At 40.8% G+C, this 19,772-nt stretch overlaps 1 protein-coding gene across 1 annotated transcript in view; it reads left to right on the plus strand.

The window, feature by feature from the left end:
- ASTN1 (astrotactin 1) overlaps positions 1-19,772 on the plus strand; it is an 846,340-nt gene that overhangs the window by 540,888 nt on the left and 285,680 nt on the right. Inside the window, exon 4 of the mRNA XM_077453189.1 lies at positions 13,688-13,861. Coding sequence (XP_077309315.1) covers positions 13,688-13,861 — 174 coding nt within the window. The remainder of the gene's footprint in view (positions 1-13,687; positions 13,862-19,772) is intronic.

The raw sequence follows: 19,772 nt of genomic DNA on the forward strand, positions 1-19,772 counted from the left end.
AGATTTAAAGTGTTGCTTTGCCCTGCTGCATATACTAGCATCCACTTGCCCACCATTCTGTTTTGCTACAATTAAGAAATGAGGAAGTCCTGTGTAAGCTCTATATCATGCCTTGGAGCTTACACAAGGTTGAGAACACCATCCCCAAACCCATGTGACAGCATTAGGTGCTTGAGCAATGAATTACCCACTATAGCACTGTTATGAGGAATGATCAAGAATGAATCAACTGTGGGTATAGCATTGTGTATATGGAGGTATTTGATTTTTGTGTGTGTGTTTTTTGTTGTTGTTGTTTTTTTTTTCTGTTGTTTAAACTGGATGGACTTTTTTTAAAAACCAGATTTAGTAAAAGTAGTAAGGGAGTGAAAGAATGATGAGTATGTGCTTATGGTGGGGCCACCGGTAAAGTAAACCCTTTGCATTGACCAGCATAGGGAAAATCAAAACACACATCACAGTCCGATTGAAAGACCTCTATAGAATCCTAATTATATTTACCAACAACTTTAAAATCTGCTTAAGCAGTCAAATGCATCTAGTCTATAGCAGTGGCAGCTGGTGCTCCAAATTTTTTTGAGGGGGAGCGGATGAGAAGATTATCACCCTCCACAGGAGATGGATGATCAGAGGCCTCCTTACATTAGGAGGCAGATGACAGGGATCCATGTAGGGCTGCTGCTCCTCGCTGCTGCTACTCATTTTCGGGACCGTTTCTTCTCCTCCTGGCCCAACAGGAAGTGGGTTCTGAGACCCGATTGGCCAAGAGTCCTAAGACTCGCTGGCCAAACGGGTCTCAGGACCCACTTCTTAATTGGCCGGGAGGAGAATCAGGAAGATAATAGCGAATATTAATTCGCTATTGTCACACAACTGGGTGGGCTCAGGGTGCAGTGCTATGTGTCCCGAGCCCACTCTTTTTTTAAAGCCAATTAGAGCCTCAGGCTCTAATCATGTGCTCAAAAAAAAAAAACATTGGAATCAATGCGTCTGGTGCCCTGCATGTAGATTAGGGGACATATGGTCGGGCCACCACTGGTCTATAGGCTACTCATCCTACATAGTTGCTGGTATATCTAAGGTAGATTGTATAGAATGTAAGGCGTGTAACCATCTTAGGACAAAATGAACACTTATAAATAATAAAACAGCAGTATATAACAATTTTAAAAATAAAATTGTTAAAAAATGCTATACAAATATAACCATTTTTATTTTGCAGTACACAATGCTACTTTATTTCATGTGAATAATGTTTCACAATAAATAACAGGTATACACCCCTTAGTGATTATTAAATCTGCTGTGTACAGAAGGTGAAAGCTTAGTCATGGAAATATCAGATGTTAGTCTTGATGAATGCAAATGATGTGATAATTAGTCTTCAGCGTATACCTTAATAATATTGGCAAATACAGGTGTTAATGCAAGAAAAATAACACCAAATGTAGAATTATGCACACCAATATGTTTTTAAAGTGCTGATGTTTCTAGTACTTTTTGATGATGTAAGAGTTATAATAAATAAACCTGAAACTCCATTAGGATCACCTGTGTTGACCACAAATGGGTGTAACTATTGTTGAATCAGTTGACACAATGGCTACTGTTATTCACAATCACAATATTAACAGAAGCCTTTATTCCACTGCCACGCCTCTAAGTGGCATTTGTGGTCCCTAAATTCATGTGGAATTCTAACTCTTCTGCTAAGAAATATCATTTCAAAAATGCAGACGCTGCTAAACCATTTTTACAGCTTTTACTAAAAGCAGTCTGGAGGACTGCTTTAATTATATTTTCCTTCATTAGAAAAATACTTCAAGGAATATTACAGCTTGCAGTAGATGTTACAAGCATGGCTTTCAGATGATTACCTTGCCTTTGAACTTCAATCTCGTGTCAAAGGGCCACACGCATAGTTGGTTGGACAATGATTGGTCTCATTACTGGGAAAAAAAATCTCCTTCAGTCTTAAAACTATACCAGTTTTAGATTTGATGTGCAAATAAGAAATACATTGAATTAACAAGCATGCAACATAAATTGACTGAGTATGCAGTTTATTCTCTAGTGCACCAATCACCCACTTCCATCAACAAAGTAATTAGGAACAAGAGGTTAGTTGTAGTGAATCTTTATTTCAGGATATAGAAGGCTCCTTTCTTTAAATGTACTGTAAAACCTTGGATTGTGAGCAGGGCCGTTTTTAACGCAGGGCAAAAGGGGCAGTTGCCAGGGCCCAATCATTGTTGGGGGGGGGGCCAAAGCAACTGCCCTTTGAGCCCACGCTGCCAGCAAATATTCTTTCTGTGTAGTGGGTGCAGCCGATTCCCCATTTCCTCTTCTGGCCAGTTGATACAAGTAGACCCACTGTGAGTGTGACAGGGGAGAGGCAAGCTGTGGCTGTATATGCCAGAGCTGCTCGTCCCGGCAGAGCGTCTCAGTGTTCTCCAGCCTTCTCCCTCCCCTTCTCTGGTCAGTGTTCCCCCGCTCGCCCCTGCCCCCTGTCCAGTCAGCAGGACTAAGATAAAAGACACAGAGCGGGCTGTGATTGTTCGCCTTCACCCTTCTCCTGTCAGCAACAGAGGAGGGTGGATTGATAAAGCAGTGGCTGAACCGGAGCAGCATACAGAGGGGGGACACTGAGTTACAGGAATCAGTGTGCAGTAATGTGCAGTAACTTCTAGCAACCAATAGGTGAGTATTGATGCTGTGCAGTAACTTCAACCCAATCAGTGAGCGGTAATGGTGTGTAGCAATCTCTAGCAGCCCAATCAATGAGCGGTAATGGTGTGATGTAATCTCTAGCAAACCAATCCTTGAGCGGTAATGTGTGCAGTAATCTCTAGCAACCCAATCAGTGAGTAGTAATGGTGTGCAGTAATCTCTAGCAACCCAATCAGTGAGTAGTAATGGTGTGCAGTAATCTCTAGCAACCCAATCAGTGAGCAGTAATGTGTGCAGTAATCTATAGCAACCCAATTAGTGAGCAGTAATGTGTGCAGTAATCTATAGCAACCCAATCAGTGAGCAGTAATGGTGTGCAGAAACCTCTAGCCACCCAATCAGTGAGCGGTAATGGTGTGCCATAATCTATAGCAACCCAATCAGTGAGTGATAATGTTGTGCAGTAATCTCTAGCAACCCAATCAGTGAGCATTAATGGTGTGCAGTAATCTCTAGCAGCCCAATCAGTGAGCGGTGATGTGTGCAGTAATCTATAGCAACCCAATCAGTGAGCATTAATGGTGTGCAGTAATCTCTAGCAGCCCAATCAGTGAGCGGTGATGTGTGCAGTAATCTCTAGCAACCCAATCAGTGAGCAGTAATGTGTGCAGTAATCTCTAGCAACCCAATCAGTGAGCAGTAATGTGTGCAGTAGTCTCTAGCAACCCAATCAGTAAGCGGTAATGGTGTGCAGTAACCTGTAGAAACCCAATCAGGGAGTGGTAATGGTGTGCAATAACCTGTAGCAACCCAATCAGTGAGCCAAAATGGTGTGCAGTAACCTCTAACAACCCAATCAGTGAGTAGTAATGGTGTGCAGTAACCTCTAACAACCCAATCAGTGAGCGGGAATGGTGTGCAGTAATCTCTAGCAACCCAATCAGTGAGCATTAATGGTGTGCAGTAATCTCTAGCAGCCCAATCAGTGAGCGGGGATGTGTGCAGTACTCTCTAGCAACCCAATCAGTGAGCAGTAATGTGTGCAGTAATCTCTAGCAACCCAATCAGTGAGCAGTAATGTGTGCAGTAGTCTCTAGCAACCCAATCAGTAAGCGGTAAAAGTGTGGAGTAACCTGTAGAAACCCAATCAGGGAGTGGTAATGGTGTGCAATAACCTGTAGCAACCCAATCAGTGAGCCAAAATGGTGTGCAGTAACCTCTAACAACCCAATCAGTGAGTAGTAATTGTGTGCAGTAACCTCTAACAACCCAATCAGTGAGCGGGAATGGTGTGCAGTAATCTCTAGCAACCCAATAAGTGAGCAGTAATGGTGTGCAGTAATCTTTAGCAACCCAATCAGTGAGCGGTAATGTGTACAGTAGTCTCTAGCAACCCAATCAGTGAGTGGTAATGGTGTGCAGTAACCTCTAGCAACCCAATCAGTGAGCAGTAATGGTGTGCAGTAACCTCTAATAACCCAATCAGTGAGCGGTAATGGAGTGCAGTAATCTCCAGCAACCCAATCAGTGAGCAGTAATGTGTGCAAACCCAATCAGTAAGCAGTAATGGTGTGCAGTAACTTCTAGCAACCCAATTAGTGAGCGGTGATGGTGTGCAGTAACGTCTAGCAACCCAATCAGTGAGCTGTAATGGTGTGCAGTAACCTCTAGCAACTCAATCAGTGAGTAGTAATGGTGTGCAGTAACCTGTAGCAACCAATCACTGAACAGTAGTGGAAATGGGGGAAAACCGTGCTCCTGGCAAAAAGGGGAAACTCCACTTGTCTGCCTACTCCCCCCCTCTTCTACCACATTCAGCACATTTTAGGGGGAGGGGTAGAGGGTACCTGGTTTTGACAAGTACCCACTTCCACTCCCGGCTAAGATCGCCACGATGAACAAAGCCGGAAGTTTGGCATCCTTCTCCAGCAGCCGACCGAATCAGAGAGCTCAGTGCTTCGCACATTTGCATTAGGAAACCCGGCTGTGAAGCTACAAGGCTTCACTGCTGGTTTCCCTTAGTAGAGATGACAGAGGCAGCCCCCGATAACCTAATATTAAAAGTAAGCACCTTTTAGTATTTGTAGCTACTGACTTTAATTTTTTTTCTGCAGGAGCCTGGAGCTCTTCTTTAAGTAAACATGAGTTGAAGCTACCAGGAGTGGTGGGGTCTCAGTCATGAGTCCTCCCTTCTTGATGGCTTTTCTAGTTTTGTCCCCTATCTCTTCCACCTTTTTCTTGCTCTTGTTCTTTCCTTGACCAAGGCACTAACCACATCCATGTGCAATATGACTCAAGTGATTAGGTGTTTAGCTCTCATGGCCCCTATAGCCCACAATCTACTCTTTTCATAGGTTCCGCTACAAAGTGTGGCCTCCAGGCCAAAGAGCAGGTTGGAGGTCTTTAAGGTATATTCAATAATTGATGATGCTGCACTGTAGCATCAACATTGAACTTTTGAATCTCTGTACTGTTTTGTACCTTGTTGTAATCATCCTGTGATGTGTTTCAAAAACAACCAAAACTTAATAAAATCTATTCTTGAAAAAAAGAAAGGAAAAAAAAAAAAAGATGACTTGAAGCTACATTACAACTCAATGGCCAGTTACTCTAGTGTGCACTGTCCAATAAATGAGCTTGTTGGAAGGAAAAATCGATTGATGGTGTGAACCTGTCCTAATGACACAACCTGGATCCTTTCTCTATGGATACCTTATTTGTGGAGGTACTCAGGGCTGCTGATAAGACAGTACAGCCAGCCCTCCTGTACTGGGCCCCAGCCCCATGAGTTCAAAGGGGGGGCCCAGTCACCTGGAGGGCTGGCTGTACTGTCTTATCAGCAGCCCTGAGTACCTCCACAAATAAGGTATCCATAGAGAAAGGATTATTGCAGACACCAACTCTCTTCTGCCTTCATCTGCAATACTGCCAGCTTTTCCCTCGGGCTGCACTGCAGTGGAGTGATTCTAGTAAAGGCACTCCTTCCATCTGCTGTCTGGGCCCTCCTGCGTGCCCCTTTCCCCTGCAGTGCTGCTGGCTTCTCTATTCTCCTCTTCTGCTGCAGGCACACAGGGGATTTTTCAAGATGGAGAATGAGAGAACAGCAGTAAATATTTTATTTATTGGCTCTTTTCATTCCTAAATGAACATAGTGAGTGATCGGTACCAATCACTCCTGTTTCCATTTATTACTGAAGCATTGTAAAGTGTGCTTACTATGCTTCAGTTTGTGAATGAGCAGGGAACTTCAGAGTGCTTCCAATTCATTCATCTTTGCAACTGAGGCTGCAAAGAAAAGGACTGATAAATCTATGTCCTTAGTCACCTCCGGCTGGGGGCCCTGGCAGGTAGGCTGTATGGGGACCTATGGTTTCTAACAGCAGCCCTGGAGGTACTTGTGATACATATTAATTTTTATGTCTCACCAGACCTGTCAACAGTACATTCCCAAGTCCTCTGCTGGTTTTATAGACGAAAAGCAGCCAGCTCGCCGTGTTAGAACGAGCCATCATAAGAAGGTGGGAGTGAGGATATCATCTATGTGTTCACAGCAAGTAGAGACTTTGTCTTTGATCAACAGACCAACCAGATACAGAGAGTACCTTGGTGGGTTAAAAATTGAAAAAATAGTATTTTTAATAAAACGTATTTGAATATTAGTTCACCAATATCATGAAAGTACTCTTTATTACAAATCAGGGTCACTCCATCATTATGTGAAATTAGGTTCATGCGCCTTTACTGTTCTGGTAATAACTCACCTGTTTCCCTTCAAATGAAGGCTCTTTGTAGTAGACTTACTGCAGAGGCCCCCTGCTGTATATGATTGCTGTGTGTTCAGAAAGAAAAGGGAGAAAAGGGACTCGATTACCGGAGAACAAACCGAGGCTCTGTCAGGCAAAATGGATTAATCAAATAAGAGGCACAAACAGACCGAATTGTAATTTCAGGAAAGCATTATATTGTCATTAAATAGGTCTGCTACATTATTTTATGTGTAATCAAGATATGTTGCTTTGTAATATGTTGTACATACTTCGGAGCTGATTTATAGGAACTAAAATAAAAGTGCTATGCCAGCCCTTACATCACTAATCTGTCTTCCGGTGACATTGGGCGCCACAGCACGTGCGCCAGGCATCCCATACACCCAAAAGCATGCTAGATGCAGAAGATTTTTTTTAGCAAGCTTAGTCCTGCAGCAAGTGAAGAGTGGTAGCATGGGTGGGGGGTACAAGTATCTGTTTCTAACAGTTTTTGTTATAGGCTGGGTTATTGGTAGACATGTGCATGACAAAATAATTTATTTAATTTTGTTTAGATTCGTTAATCTAGTTATTTTGTTTAGTAAAACTTGGTTGATTCATTTTCAGGATACATATTCGGAATTTGTATTTGGATTATACCATTTTTTTGTCGATTCGAAAGGTTCTAATCGATGTTTCGAATTGGTCGAATCGAAAATGTTTTTTTTTTTTATTTGAATGCGGCAAAGTGAACAAATAAAAGAAAATTATTCCTCAAATGATTACAATGACTCTTTAAGGCTGGGTTCACACTATCTTCTCATGAACTGGGACCTGCAACTGAGCCAAAGCTGCACAGGACTCCTGTGCAAGCCGCTCCGGAGCTGCAACAGAGATATGTGAACCGACTCCATTGAGAGCCGCTCACAATCTACTGTCATGCTAATTGGATGTGGAGAAATCCACATCCAGTTCCCATAGGTGTGAACCCAGCCTTAATCACCTTTGTCTTAACAAAAACAGCATTATTTCAAAATGGTACTATAATAACGCACACAGTCTTTGAGTTCAGAAATATTTTACAGTTGAAATTTGATGTAAAATTCGATTCAAATTTAAATTTGACTAATTTTGTTTCATTATTTGATGCATTCAGTAAACTTTTGGTAAACTTTATTGATACTGTATTTCACCGCAATTACTTTTTTATAGGGCCGTGGGAGAGGTCCCCCCCGCCACTTCCTGGTGTTCCCCAAGCTTACTGGACCTGTCGGTAAACCAGGAAACCATCTGGTGCAGATGATCGTCAGGCAGAAAGCCGAGTGAGGGCAAGATAGCCCCCACTTGGCTCTACGCCCTTTTGACGTCACTTCCAACTCTCAGCCTTAATGGGATGGGGTTTTTTTTCCCTCTTAAAGGGAAAATGTCATTTATTTTTCTTTTGCTTTTAAAGGTAATTTTTTGACCCCAGATCTCTCAATAAAGAGAATGTGTTGAGCTTATTTCTATTATAAGGGATGTTTATATTCTTTGTAATAGAAATAAAAATGATCAAAAAAAAATAAAAAATTAAAGGGACAGTGTAACAATAAAAAAAAAAATAAATAAGAAAAAAAAATGTAATGTGCCCCGTCCCTCTGAGCTCACGCGTAGAAGCAAATGCATATGTAAGTCGCGCCCCCATATGTAAACGATGTTCAAACCACACATGTGAGGAATCGACGCGATCGTTAGAATGAGAGGAGAGCAATAATTCTAGCACTAGACCTCCTCTGTAACTCTAAACAGGTAAAAATATTTAAAGCTTTACCTATGGAGATTTTTAAGTACCGACGTTTTAAAAAAAAAAAAAATAGGGCTAATTTTATTGTTTTTTCAAAGATGCCTATAGTTACAGTGGTGAGTGAGGGCTTGTTTTGAAGTGATTTTACTGGTTGTTCAGAATATGTAAATACTTTAGTTTGCAAAGTCTGGACACATGTTCACTTTAAGTGAGTTTCATTGCATTGACCTTAAAAGATAGCTTTACTTTTTTGACATAAAAAAGTTTGGACCACTTGAGTCTCTGACCTTTTTAAATCTGCACTGCTTTTGCACTGAAACCAGTGCCCTGTTTCACTTGCTATGGTGGGTCCTTGTGAGGTTGTATGTTGCAGCTCCATTTGTCAGTGACAAGCCGGGTCATATACTATGCTACAGAGCTGAACAGAAAAACTATAGATCTTGCAGTAAGAGCATGCTTTAGGCATGATACAACTTCCACTCTTTCGCATGGTGGTTGCATGGAAGAACCAAGTATCTCTGAATTCATCGAGTATTCCTTTGCATTTTTATTTTTAAGACCAGAGGTGGGGCACAATTCCTCCCATTGATACCAACCATAGGGCACCATTCCTCCTGCTAAAAAAAACAATGGGGAACTATCTCTCCTGTTAAAACCAATGATGGGGCAGTGCTTACTCCTACTGATGCCAGGACATATTTGCTCACATTAACCATAGGCTGGTACCCCTAAAGCCTGAAGGACAGTGTTGAAAAAGTTTTGAGATCCCTGGTCTAGTGTGACTTGGGGACTACAACTACAATTACTTCTGCTTTAACTTTCTCTCTTGAATTCCAGTCAAACTTTTTCCTTAGTCTTTCTGCCTTCCTTTTTCTACACCAATTCCTACCACAAACTCTCTACCCCATTTTCTCTCTCTCTCTCTCTCTCGCTCTCTCCTCTCTTTCTTTCTTTTTCCTCTCTCTTTTTTTCCCCTTGCGACATTGTTAAACTTGTTATTGTCTCTCTTGGACGCTTGGCACTGGAAAGATAATAGACAAGAATATTGGTTATAAAACACAACTTTATTTGATATCGTCTATCTCTTTATCATCCAAGCAAATGTTATGTCGTAACCACAAATTTTGTTCTGTACTTAAGCCAACAGCTCTGTTACTGATGATTTTGTTATAGATCAAAGACATCTGTACCCAAGTGCCTGTTTCTGATTTCCTGCTCCAGGGACTTTCTTTGCTGTTCAAATAATAAAGATCGAAATGTAAAATATATTTTGATATATATATATATATATATATATATATATATATATATATATATATTGTATAGCATTGGGAACTGTACATGGACACTGAATTAAGTTGATCATAAAAAATGATCTCAGGATGCCAAAGTCAAAAAGTCAGTGAGTCTGTGTTGAAGATGTATTGTCTATATCAATTTCCGGCTGTGAATGTAGAGATAAGTGCCACACTCCTAGACTCTAATAATGAGCACGTGCGTATGTCAAGGATACAATAGATGTGTCATGAACATGCGTTATCTAATGGCTATGAGCACTTAACATTTATGTGCATATTATGTATACTAAAAAAAAAATTATCTGGTCAAAATATGCTTATAAAATGGATGCATGGTATAAGATTACACATTTATTAGCACAAATGTGTAGAGAAATAAATGGGCAGTGAACTAAAAATCACAAATGGATCTCTATAGTAATTGACATTTTTTCCCAGTATGATATCAATTTATTCCTTTAAGGCAGTCTAATTTTATGATATTTGCATGGTGTTAGGTAATTTTATAAACACTAAGAAAAATGGGGCAGCCCTCTGAGGTACAGTGCAGATGTTACGGGATTGTAATCGGGATGTACAGCCTTAAATCCTCTGACAGTATTTCCACCTCCCATTGCTTTTATGTTAATTGTCTGAACTGGCATCTCTGGGAACAAGCTAAGAATACCGCTGTATTTTTTTTTTTTTAAGGTTGTTTGCCGCTCATTACATTTCTTACTTTAGAAGTTAAAAAAAAAAAAGCAAAAATGATAGAGTTTGACGGAACTGTAAAGATCAGGAGACTCTACTGGTGTAATGATGAGGGAAGGGTGAGCAGAACCGAAATGTCATAATATGATTAATCTTTTACTGTGCATCAAACTGTATCTCCAGCCAAAACTTTTTCTTCTTTCAGTTTTAGTCTAGTGTTAAATGGATAGAACCTCCGTCAGATGTTTTCATCTGTAGATTTCCCCTCATTTACTTTATTTAGGGGGTAGAAATATCCCTTTGGAAACCCCTGTTCTGGTAAAATTATTTTTTTTCCAGTGGCAGTGGACTGCAGGGCAAATATAAAGGGATAATGTCCGCAGATGGGCGCAGCAATAGCGTTGTGGTATGCTCTAAGGCCCCATTCACACCCGAGCATAGTGCTTTCAGGCAGAAAATCGTGCAATTTTACCATGATTTTGTGGCGTTTTTGCCACGATTTTGTGCAGGGCAAAAGGTCACCAATGTAAAAAGAAGAAAAACGCCCAAATCTGCCCTATTCGAGCGACAAAAAAGGGTCCATAACTTGTTTGAGCTTCAAGCGTTCGGCTTCAGGCGACTTGGAGTGGAGATATGAACCATCCATACAAAAGAGGGGAAGGCGCACTGACCTAGTGCATTACCATAAAACAGCTTTATTTAAAAATAAATCAAATAGCAAAATGGCTACTCACAAACGAGTATTGATCAAAGGCAAAATCAATACAAATAGATCCATCGCACCAAACGTTTGGCGAATCCAGACCAGATGTCAGAGGAATTGGTAAATACCTCTACGGAAATGGCTTCTGGCTTCAAGCTACAAAACGCTCAGGTGTGAATGGGGCCTAAAACGATATACTTTTTTGTAAGCGCTGAAGTGATTAGAGACAGGTGGTGCCATCAAGTGAATCCAAATACCATGCAAATCACCAGAACATCAAAGGTTGCTTTAAAATGATTTATGAGGCATGACATTTCCCCGGGTTTGGGTGAAAATAGACCACAATAAATACCCAACAGGGATTCTAATAATTTCCTACTCTATCCAGTGTTGAACAATTTGGGACTTTGGATAGCATTTAACAGTTCAACAGTTTTATATGTTTTATTGCATTTTATGACTTGCTTCATTATATTATGATTACTATTTCAGTTGTGTAACATCATAATTTAGCATTCACAAATCTAACAATTGTATCCTTCTTCCTGCAAGCCAGTCATACGCCTATTCTCAATGTACCCCTACATACAGAGAACAACCTAGAAACATTTGTTATCTTGTCTTCTGCTTTCAGTACATACATAACTGTTCAAACCTGACGCCACTGCGCTCCTGAGAAAAAATGTTTAGCAAAATAAATAAAAATGATAACAACAATTTCCCATAAGCATAGCACTAAAAACATGACTGCATATACAATAAAGTGTTGCTGCCCCTTTAAATATACAAACATTTAAAAAAAGTCCAATAGTGTGTCACTGTGTAGACATTAGATGGCGCAAAACACAAGTGCCTAATAAAAGATAAAAGTACAAACAGAAAAACAGAATAGAAAAACAAATGTCACACAATTTGCAATAAGACCCCTTTCACACTGGAGGCGTTATTTTTTCAGGTGCTTTAGTGCTAAAAATAGTGACTGTAAAGCTCCTGAAAAAGCCTCAGCTGCAATCCCAGTGTGCAAGCCAGAGTGCTTTCACACTGGGGCGCTGTGCTGGCAGGGCGTCACAAAAAGCCCTGCCAGCAGCTTTTTTGCAGCGCTGTAGGATCGGTGAATACACGCCTCCTGACCATTGAAAACAATAGGGCAGCGCTACCATACCGCCGGCATAGCGGCGCTGCAGAGGTGCTTTGCGGGCAGGTTTAACCCTTTTTCAGCCGCTAGCAGTGGATAAAACTGCCCTGCTAGCAGCCAAATATCGCTGTTAAAACGATGGTGAAGCGGCACTAAAAAGAGCACCGCTTTACCGCCGGCGCCTGGGCGCTTTCAGTGTGAAAGGGCTCTTAGGTATTGTTTTTCTATTTTTCATGTATTTTTGCTTTTATTAACCATGTCATGCATTTTGCGCCACCTAATGCCTACACAGTGACACACTATTGGACATTTGTTGACATGCATAACTGTATTTATAACTTAGGAGAAGAGATGCTATAGCATTACTTTTTTTATATTATAAATAATGTGTGTGTAGAGAAATGAGTGATAGAGACTGGTTTGAACTATCATCCAAGGCCTACGTGGCAAAGCTTTCTCCCTAATACATCAGCATAAAGGATTAAAATGTGGGGATGGCCCCTTCCTGTTCCAACATGACTGCGCACCAGTGCACAAAGCAAGGTCCATAAAGACATGGATGAGTGAGTTTGGGGTGGAGGAACTTGACTGACCTGCACAGAGTTCTGACCTCAACCCGATAGAACACATTTGGTATGAAGTCGAGTGGAGACTGTGATCCAGGCCTTCTTGTCCACATCAATGCCTGACCTCACAAATGTGCTTTTGGAAGAACGGTCAAACATTCCCATAGACACACTCCTAAACCTTGTGGATAGCTATCCCAGAAGAGTTGAAGCTGTTATAGCTGCAAAGGGTGGGCCAACTCAATATTGAACCCTATGGACTAAGACTGCGATTCCATTAAAGTTCATGTGTGTGTAAAAGCAGGCATCGCAATACTTTTGGTAATATAGTATATATATATATATATATATATATATATATATATAAAATAGATATATAATATCTCTCTCTCTCTCTCTCTCTCTCTCTCTCTCTCTCTCTCTCTCTCTCTCTCTCTCTCTCTCTCTCTCTCTCTCTCTCTCTCTCTCTCTCTCTCTATATATATATATATATATATATATATATATATATATATATATTTATATAAAAGCTTTGTCCTTATATTTAGTACTTTGATACCATTAGCGTAGTTTACACTTTTTTCTTTTTACATAAAGGTAAGTATAACATGTTTGTTATTTTTAAACAATAAAAAACAATAATTTAATACCACTTTAGGGATGTATTAATGCATACAGAGCTGCATTAATTTGTGTGTTTTGTATCTGCCTGGAGCTTTAATTTTATCTCATATTTTCTTGTACCGTTACTCTTAATATGGTCACATTTAGCCCCATTTACTTTCCTAACAAAACAAACGCCTCCAAATGTGTGATTCTCCTAGCAAAATAGCCTCATACATCCAAAATGATACTCTCCACACCTTTTTTTAGCTAGCATTAGCTTTGAATGCAATTAGGGGTTCCTGTTAGGCTGCTGCAATTACTACCTGTTAGCTTGGCAGTTCCTTAAAATGAAAATTGGATTTACCTGCGTGCTGTATTGTAGCATAGCCATTTTTGTCATTTTTTAATGTCCTTGAATGACTGCAACAGTTTTGGCGTGCCAATCACACAAGTAATTTTCTTTTATTTTCTCCACATCTTGTTTTTCCAGTTTTCGCTCTGAATTCTGCGTCTTCGGGAGGTGAGAATGCTAAGATGTCTCTGATGAACAAGTACAAGGAGAGCATGATATCTAATAGCTCAGCCGACCCCAACAACCAGCCCACGACGCTGCTGTCACACGGGGCTTCCAGCCAGCATAAGCGAATCAACAGCAAATCGCGAGGTGCCCGTGTGTGAGAGGGTCTGCGTGGGTGTATTTTTTTTGCATTGTGTAAATGCCTGTTTTGCTAATTAATGTCAGTACATATGTTGAGCTGAATCAAATCAATCTGTGTGTGTGTGTATGTGTGTACAAGACATATTTGCTATACTGTCTATATAAGTATGTGTAGTTCTGAATGGCTTTACACTAAATTCTTTATAGGGAATTTACAATGTAGCCTCTCACCATGAAGAATGTTCTCATGGTGTCATAACACATTTGCCGCTGTTTATACTGCATAACTGTGTATTTATCTAACACTGTGCATCAACTGCAAAAATTGCAGCGAGTGAGAGTGGGAGTCGTCTTTAAACCCACAAAACCCAACAATTACTCCAGTAATAAATATGTGATGTTGTGTTTTTTTAAGAAAAGATAAACAGATTTTAATATAGGTGAGTAGCAATTTATGTTGTGATATAAAACAATTTTACAACCCAATTCCAGCCAATAATGTGTGTTTCTTAGATTTTGATAGACTAGTGGGGAAGGGTTAGAATCTCTGTTAACTTTTAATTGCTGGGAAGTGAAAAGAATTTAGAGGCTAACTAGAAACCATTGTGTATCAGAAGAAACTGGTTACTCATATGGGCAACACACTGGGGTCCAAAAAGGGCATTTTGTATAGTGAACATTATAGTTACATAATTAGTCTGGTTGAAAAAAGATACAAGTCCATCTACTTCAACCAATAAAGAAAAACAAAAAAATGTACACTCCTATATACACAATTCTATACTCACAGTTGATCTAGAGGATGGCAAAAAATTCAAGCAAAGCATGATCCAATTGCTCCAGCAGGTCAAAAAAATCCTTTCTGATAGTTCCTGGATCAACTTTACCTATAATTGTTAGTATCCACTTATATTACGCACATTTAGGAAAGAATCCAGGCCTTTTTTAAGCAATCTACTAAGCTGGCCAGAACCAGCTCTTGAGGGAGTCTATTCCACATTTTCACAGCTCTTTAGCCGGGGACACACCAACAGTTTTTTTTTTTTTTTTGTGCAAAACACAACGGTCAGAAACACTGTACTAACCATGCACGGTTTGTCCAGCGATCTCCCCCCGCTGAGCTATTGTGTTCTAAAAGAACAGATCGACATACACGCGGGCAGAATGTTGGCTGTTTTTTTTAGAAGCGGCAAATGTCTCCACATTTCTCGACATTCTGTCCATATGTACAGGACTTTACTCTGAAGAAGCCTTTTCCTATTCAGAGAAGAGATCTCTTTTCCTCCAGACATAAAGAGTGTCCCCTTGTCCTATGTAATGACCATAAAGTGAAACACTCAACACCAAGTTCACTATATGAAATCCTTATGTATTTGTACATGTTGATCATATCCCCCCTTAATCTCCTCTTCTCAAGAGAGAATAAATTCAGTTCCTCTAATCTTTCCTCATAGCTGAGTTCCTCCATGCCTCTTATGAGTTTGGTTGCCCTTCTCTGCACTTTCTCTAGTACCCTGATATCCTTTTTGTGAATTGATGCCCAAAACTGAACTGCATATCCCAGATGAGGTCTTACTAATGATTTGTACAAGGGCAAAATTACATCTTTCTCTCTGCAGTCCATTTTGAAAAACTCCTGCTTGGTATCGCATGCCATTATTAAGCTTTTGGTCTACCAGACTACCCAGCTCCTTCTCCACCATTGAGTCCCTCAGTTTTACTACCCTTAGTATGTATGATGCATGCATATTCTTAGCCCCCAACTGCATAACTTTACATTTATTCATAAGGCTTAAAGAAGAAGTACAGCCAAAGCTTCTTTGGCTGTACTTCTCCTGTGAATCACAGGAGTGCAGTTCGTTCTGCACTCATGTGACCCATTGTCAGCAGGCCGAAGCCCGATGTTGGTTAACATCATAGAGCCGGTCCAGTGAGCGTGGGGTGGGGGAGGGGGGCAGAGCAGAGAGCTCATGACTGACAGTCACCAGTTCTCTGTTCAGGGAGCTCTGAGAACCAAGTTTTTGATTGCTCGGTCTTCAGTGTTAGAGCCAGCAGGGGACAAATGCAGCATTGTGCCAATGCTATATCCACCTAGGTATGTATGATTCTGCAATTTAAAAAGAAAAAACCTACTTCTCTTTCAAGGATTTTTTCCATAATGCATTCTCTGAATTAAGGCAAAAACACTTTTGTGCTGCAGAATCCCCCCAGCCCCTCTTTATACTTACCTGACCCGATCTCGATCCATCCCTGTTCCCAAGAGCAGCAGCTCTCTCCTCTCTCTTCTTCCTCACAAGGCAGAATAATTGCAGCTGGAGCCAATCATTTCCACTGCTCTCAATCAAATTCTGTAATAAGGGAATATGGGCAGAGCCAAGCCATGCTGTCTTTGTCTGTAGACATAGTTAGCATGGCTCTGGATTGAGCCTGCAGGTGTGTCACGATAGGAAGCAGATTTGTATCGTGGCACAGAAGAGGAGGAGCCAGGCGCACTGGCAGGGGACCCAAGAAGAGGAGGTTTGAGGATGCTCTGTGCAATTCCATTGCACATAAAATGTAAGTATAACATGTTTGTCATTTTAAAAAGATAAAATAAAAGGTTTACAATCACTTAAATATCATATAGAAAAAAGTGGGCACCCTTCTCTATAACTAAAATTACATATATGTATATTTTTCCATATATTGCATCATATGTTTAATTTTTCAACCATTTATTCTTTTTCAGATTTTTTTAATATGGTTCTGATCTTGTTTTTATATAATATATTTGTAGCACCGATCAAAGAGATCTACTAAAAGCCTGAAACACATTGGAAAATATACCAACAATAAATAACAGCACCCTTGAAAAAAAATGTCCATGTTTTCCTTTATAAAATTTATCCCTATGGACAAAAGTAGAGCACTCACATTTAATTTTACATTATTAACTTTTCACTCCTCTCTGTCCCCATTTTGGAGTTGATTCACTGAAGGCAAAATAGGCTCCTCACTCTGCAATATAGATTACACTTTGCAAGGGACTGTGCCCCAGAGCTTAGTGAATGTTGTGAAGCTTCACTTTGCAAAGTATATTAAATCATGTTCAAGGAAAATAAAAAAACAGCATTTTTTATTGCACGTTCACTAAGGTCTGGGCAAATTCCCTTGTAAAGTGCAGCCATACTTGCAAAGTGATCAGGCTATTTGCTTTTGGTAAATCAGCCCCTTTTCGTTTATTTGATGGTTGTCAGACAGAACCGAGAATTAAGGGGAAATCTCCCTCTGTCGGGATGGGGACAACAATAATCACAATAGGCTAGAGGAAGGTTATTAACCTCTGTTAGGATTTATTGTTATTATTTGGCCTCATTTGAAAAAAAAATTTTCACTTCGTGTCTATTTTAAGGGTATCAGAAGAGCCAATGAGAAGAAATATTTTCAATGGCGATTCAGACAGAGCTGAACAGCTGACAAGGGTTCTAATTCTTCTCTATTCTATGCAAATCTAAAAAAAAGTTTTAACATAAGATAGGCTTTATAAAGACAGTGCATTCCAAACTCATATTTGAGCTTTATAAGGGTTATATTTCCTAATGGTTTCCTATAACTCTCAGGCCGCGTACACACGCGCGGACTGTTCGCCCAACTTTGTCCGTCCAACAGTTTCGGCAAACAGTCCGCTCAAACTTAGCATGGACGGACATGGCCACACACGACGGACGAACAGTTTGCTGAAACCGTGCGCGATGACGTGAACGGCACGTACGACGGGACGAAAAATACGACGTCCTATACACTGCATTATAGCTTTCGGCGTGAAAATCCTTTCTGAGCATGCGCGAGACTTAGTTGGCCGAACAAGCCTACACACGAGCGAACAGTTTTTCGGAATTTCCGTAAGACCTTGTCCGTCCAACTGTCCGCTGAAACTGTCCGCTGAAGCCCCACACACGAGCGGACTGTCCGCCCACACACTGTTCAGCGGACAAGGTTGGGCGAACAGTCCGCCCGTGTGTACGCGGCCTCAGAGACTCCAGGGGCAAGATCTCCATGGTTGAGTTTCCAGGTCTCCATATCTGCTGCAGACCTTACAAGAAGGTCTCACTCACCTTATAATATGGTGACTGCAAAATAAAAGTGAGAAGGTCCAAAGCAGAATATGCACAGCCAGTACCCGTGTTTGGGAACAGAGCCAAATAAAGGAAGGAGGGTTTCCCATACCACCATGCTCTACATGTAAGAAATGTTGTGGGTAAACTGACCCATGAAGGTAGAATACCAGACAAAACTTTTTCTTTTCATTTATATAAATAGCAACAGGACCCACATGACAGGCTAAAAGAAGATCAGGGAGTTAAAAATTTAAAATGGTAAAGGAAGGTTAGTTAGAGTGAACGTATCTGGTTGGGTAGACATAGTCCAGTAGGAGGGGCCCCAGAGGTGGTCTTTGGAGATTTTCAGGCATTGCAATAAATTCCCACTGCCCTATATTACCAGAAGTAGAATTACCTGATTTTCAGTCATTGCAGCTGGTAAGTGGATTGGGGACCTTTGAAGATGGTCGATTTGGTAATGGTAAAAACTCGTCAGAGACCCATCTTAGATATGGGGTTCTCTTATCAGTGCGGTCAACTTGCAGTGGCCTGATATTTGATGGATTAGGATGTGTTTGTGGTCAGTTTGTAAACTGGTTGCTGAGGCAATATGAAGCAGCTGAAGCATACCTATTGTATGGACTCTGTTACACCGATTTTTTCCATTTTCAAGTGCCTTTAAAAATCTTCACCACTAGTCCTATTCTGTCATTTGTGAATTTTCTATTAAAAGGATGATATGGCCATTAATCCAACTCAATAGGGTTTTTTGTTTTGTTATGTAAACACGGATATCGTAGAGGTTAAGGATGGTCAAGCGGTAGGGTTCTTCTTACTAGATACACAAATAGCAACCCAAATCTGTCAGGCTTTAATCCCTGTCAGTTTTTATTACTGTTAGTGTCCCCTTTGAATGGATTTGCCTAATATACTGTCCTAAAGAAACAACAGTTAATTAAAGCAAATCCCCAAATCCCCCCAACTGGGATGCAAATAGCATTTAATAAATACAGTGGGTATAGAAAAGAATTCCCCCCCCCCCTTAAAATTATCATATGTTGTTGCTTTGCAGCCCCAAATGAAGACACATATCATTTTTGTTTTATCCAGCTGTATTTACTCAGTGCAACTTATAACATCCAAGTGAAAGATATAATACCAACATATCAGAAATAAAATTAAAATAAAAAACAGAATCAATGAGTTGGAGAAAGGATCACTGCTTGTGTCAATATTTTGCATTAATGACAGCCTTTAGTCTGTTGGTCTTTATCTCTACTAACTTTGCACATCTAGACTTTGCAATATTTGCACAATCTTCTCTGCAGAACTGCTTAAATTCAGTTACATTTAAGGCCCGGTTCACACCGCTGCGGGGGGAGATCCGGATGTGATTCGCACAGCAAATCACATCCGATCTCCGTAGCGATGCGAGTTCAGCCATACAGATAGTATGGCTGAATTCGCAGCGCTCCCGCAGCAAACTCGCACGGGACCCTTTTTTGGGTCCGCAACAGAATCGGATCGCATGGGGGTTCACACCATGCGATCCGATTCCTGTGCGAGTCGGCAGATCGCACTGCGATATGCCGACGGATCTGGGGGTGTCATTAACATAACATTGACACTCCCAGCCGTCCGCATAGGGCAGTGTGAACTGCCGGCGGGAGGTGTGCGATGCGGGAAAACGCCGCGGATTCGCAGTGTTCCCGCATCGCAGCGGTGTGAACCCGGCCTTATGGTGACGGTTTGTGGACTGCAGTCTCCAAAGTCATTTGTTTAAGTCTGGGCTCTGACTAGGCTATGCAAACCTTTTTCTCCTTCAACCACTTTGTAGT

Source organism: Lithobates pipiens, unplaced genomic scaffold (assembly GCF_037356315.1).
Source record: "Lithobates pipiens isolate NorthernLeopardFrog02 unplaced genomic scaffold, aLitPip1_a1.2 Scaffold_23, whole genome shotgun sequence".
Classification (NCBI taxonomy): Eukaryota; Metazoa; Chordata; class Amphibia; order Anura; family Ranidae; genus Lithobates; species Lithobates pipiens.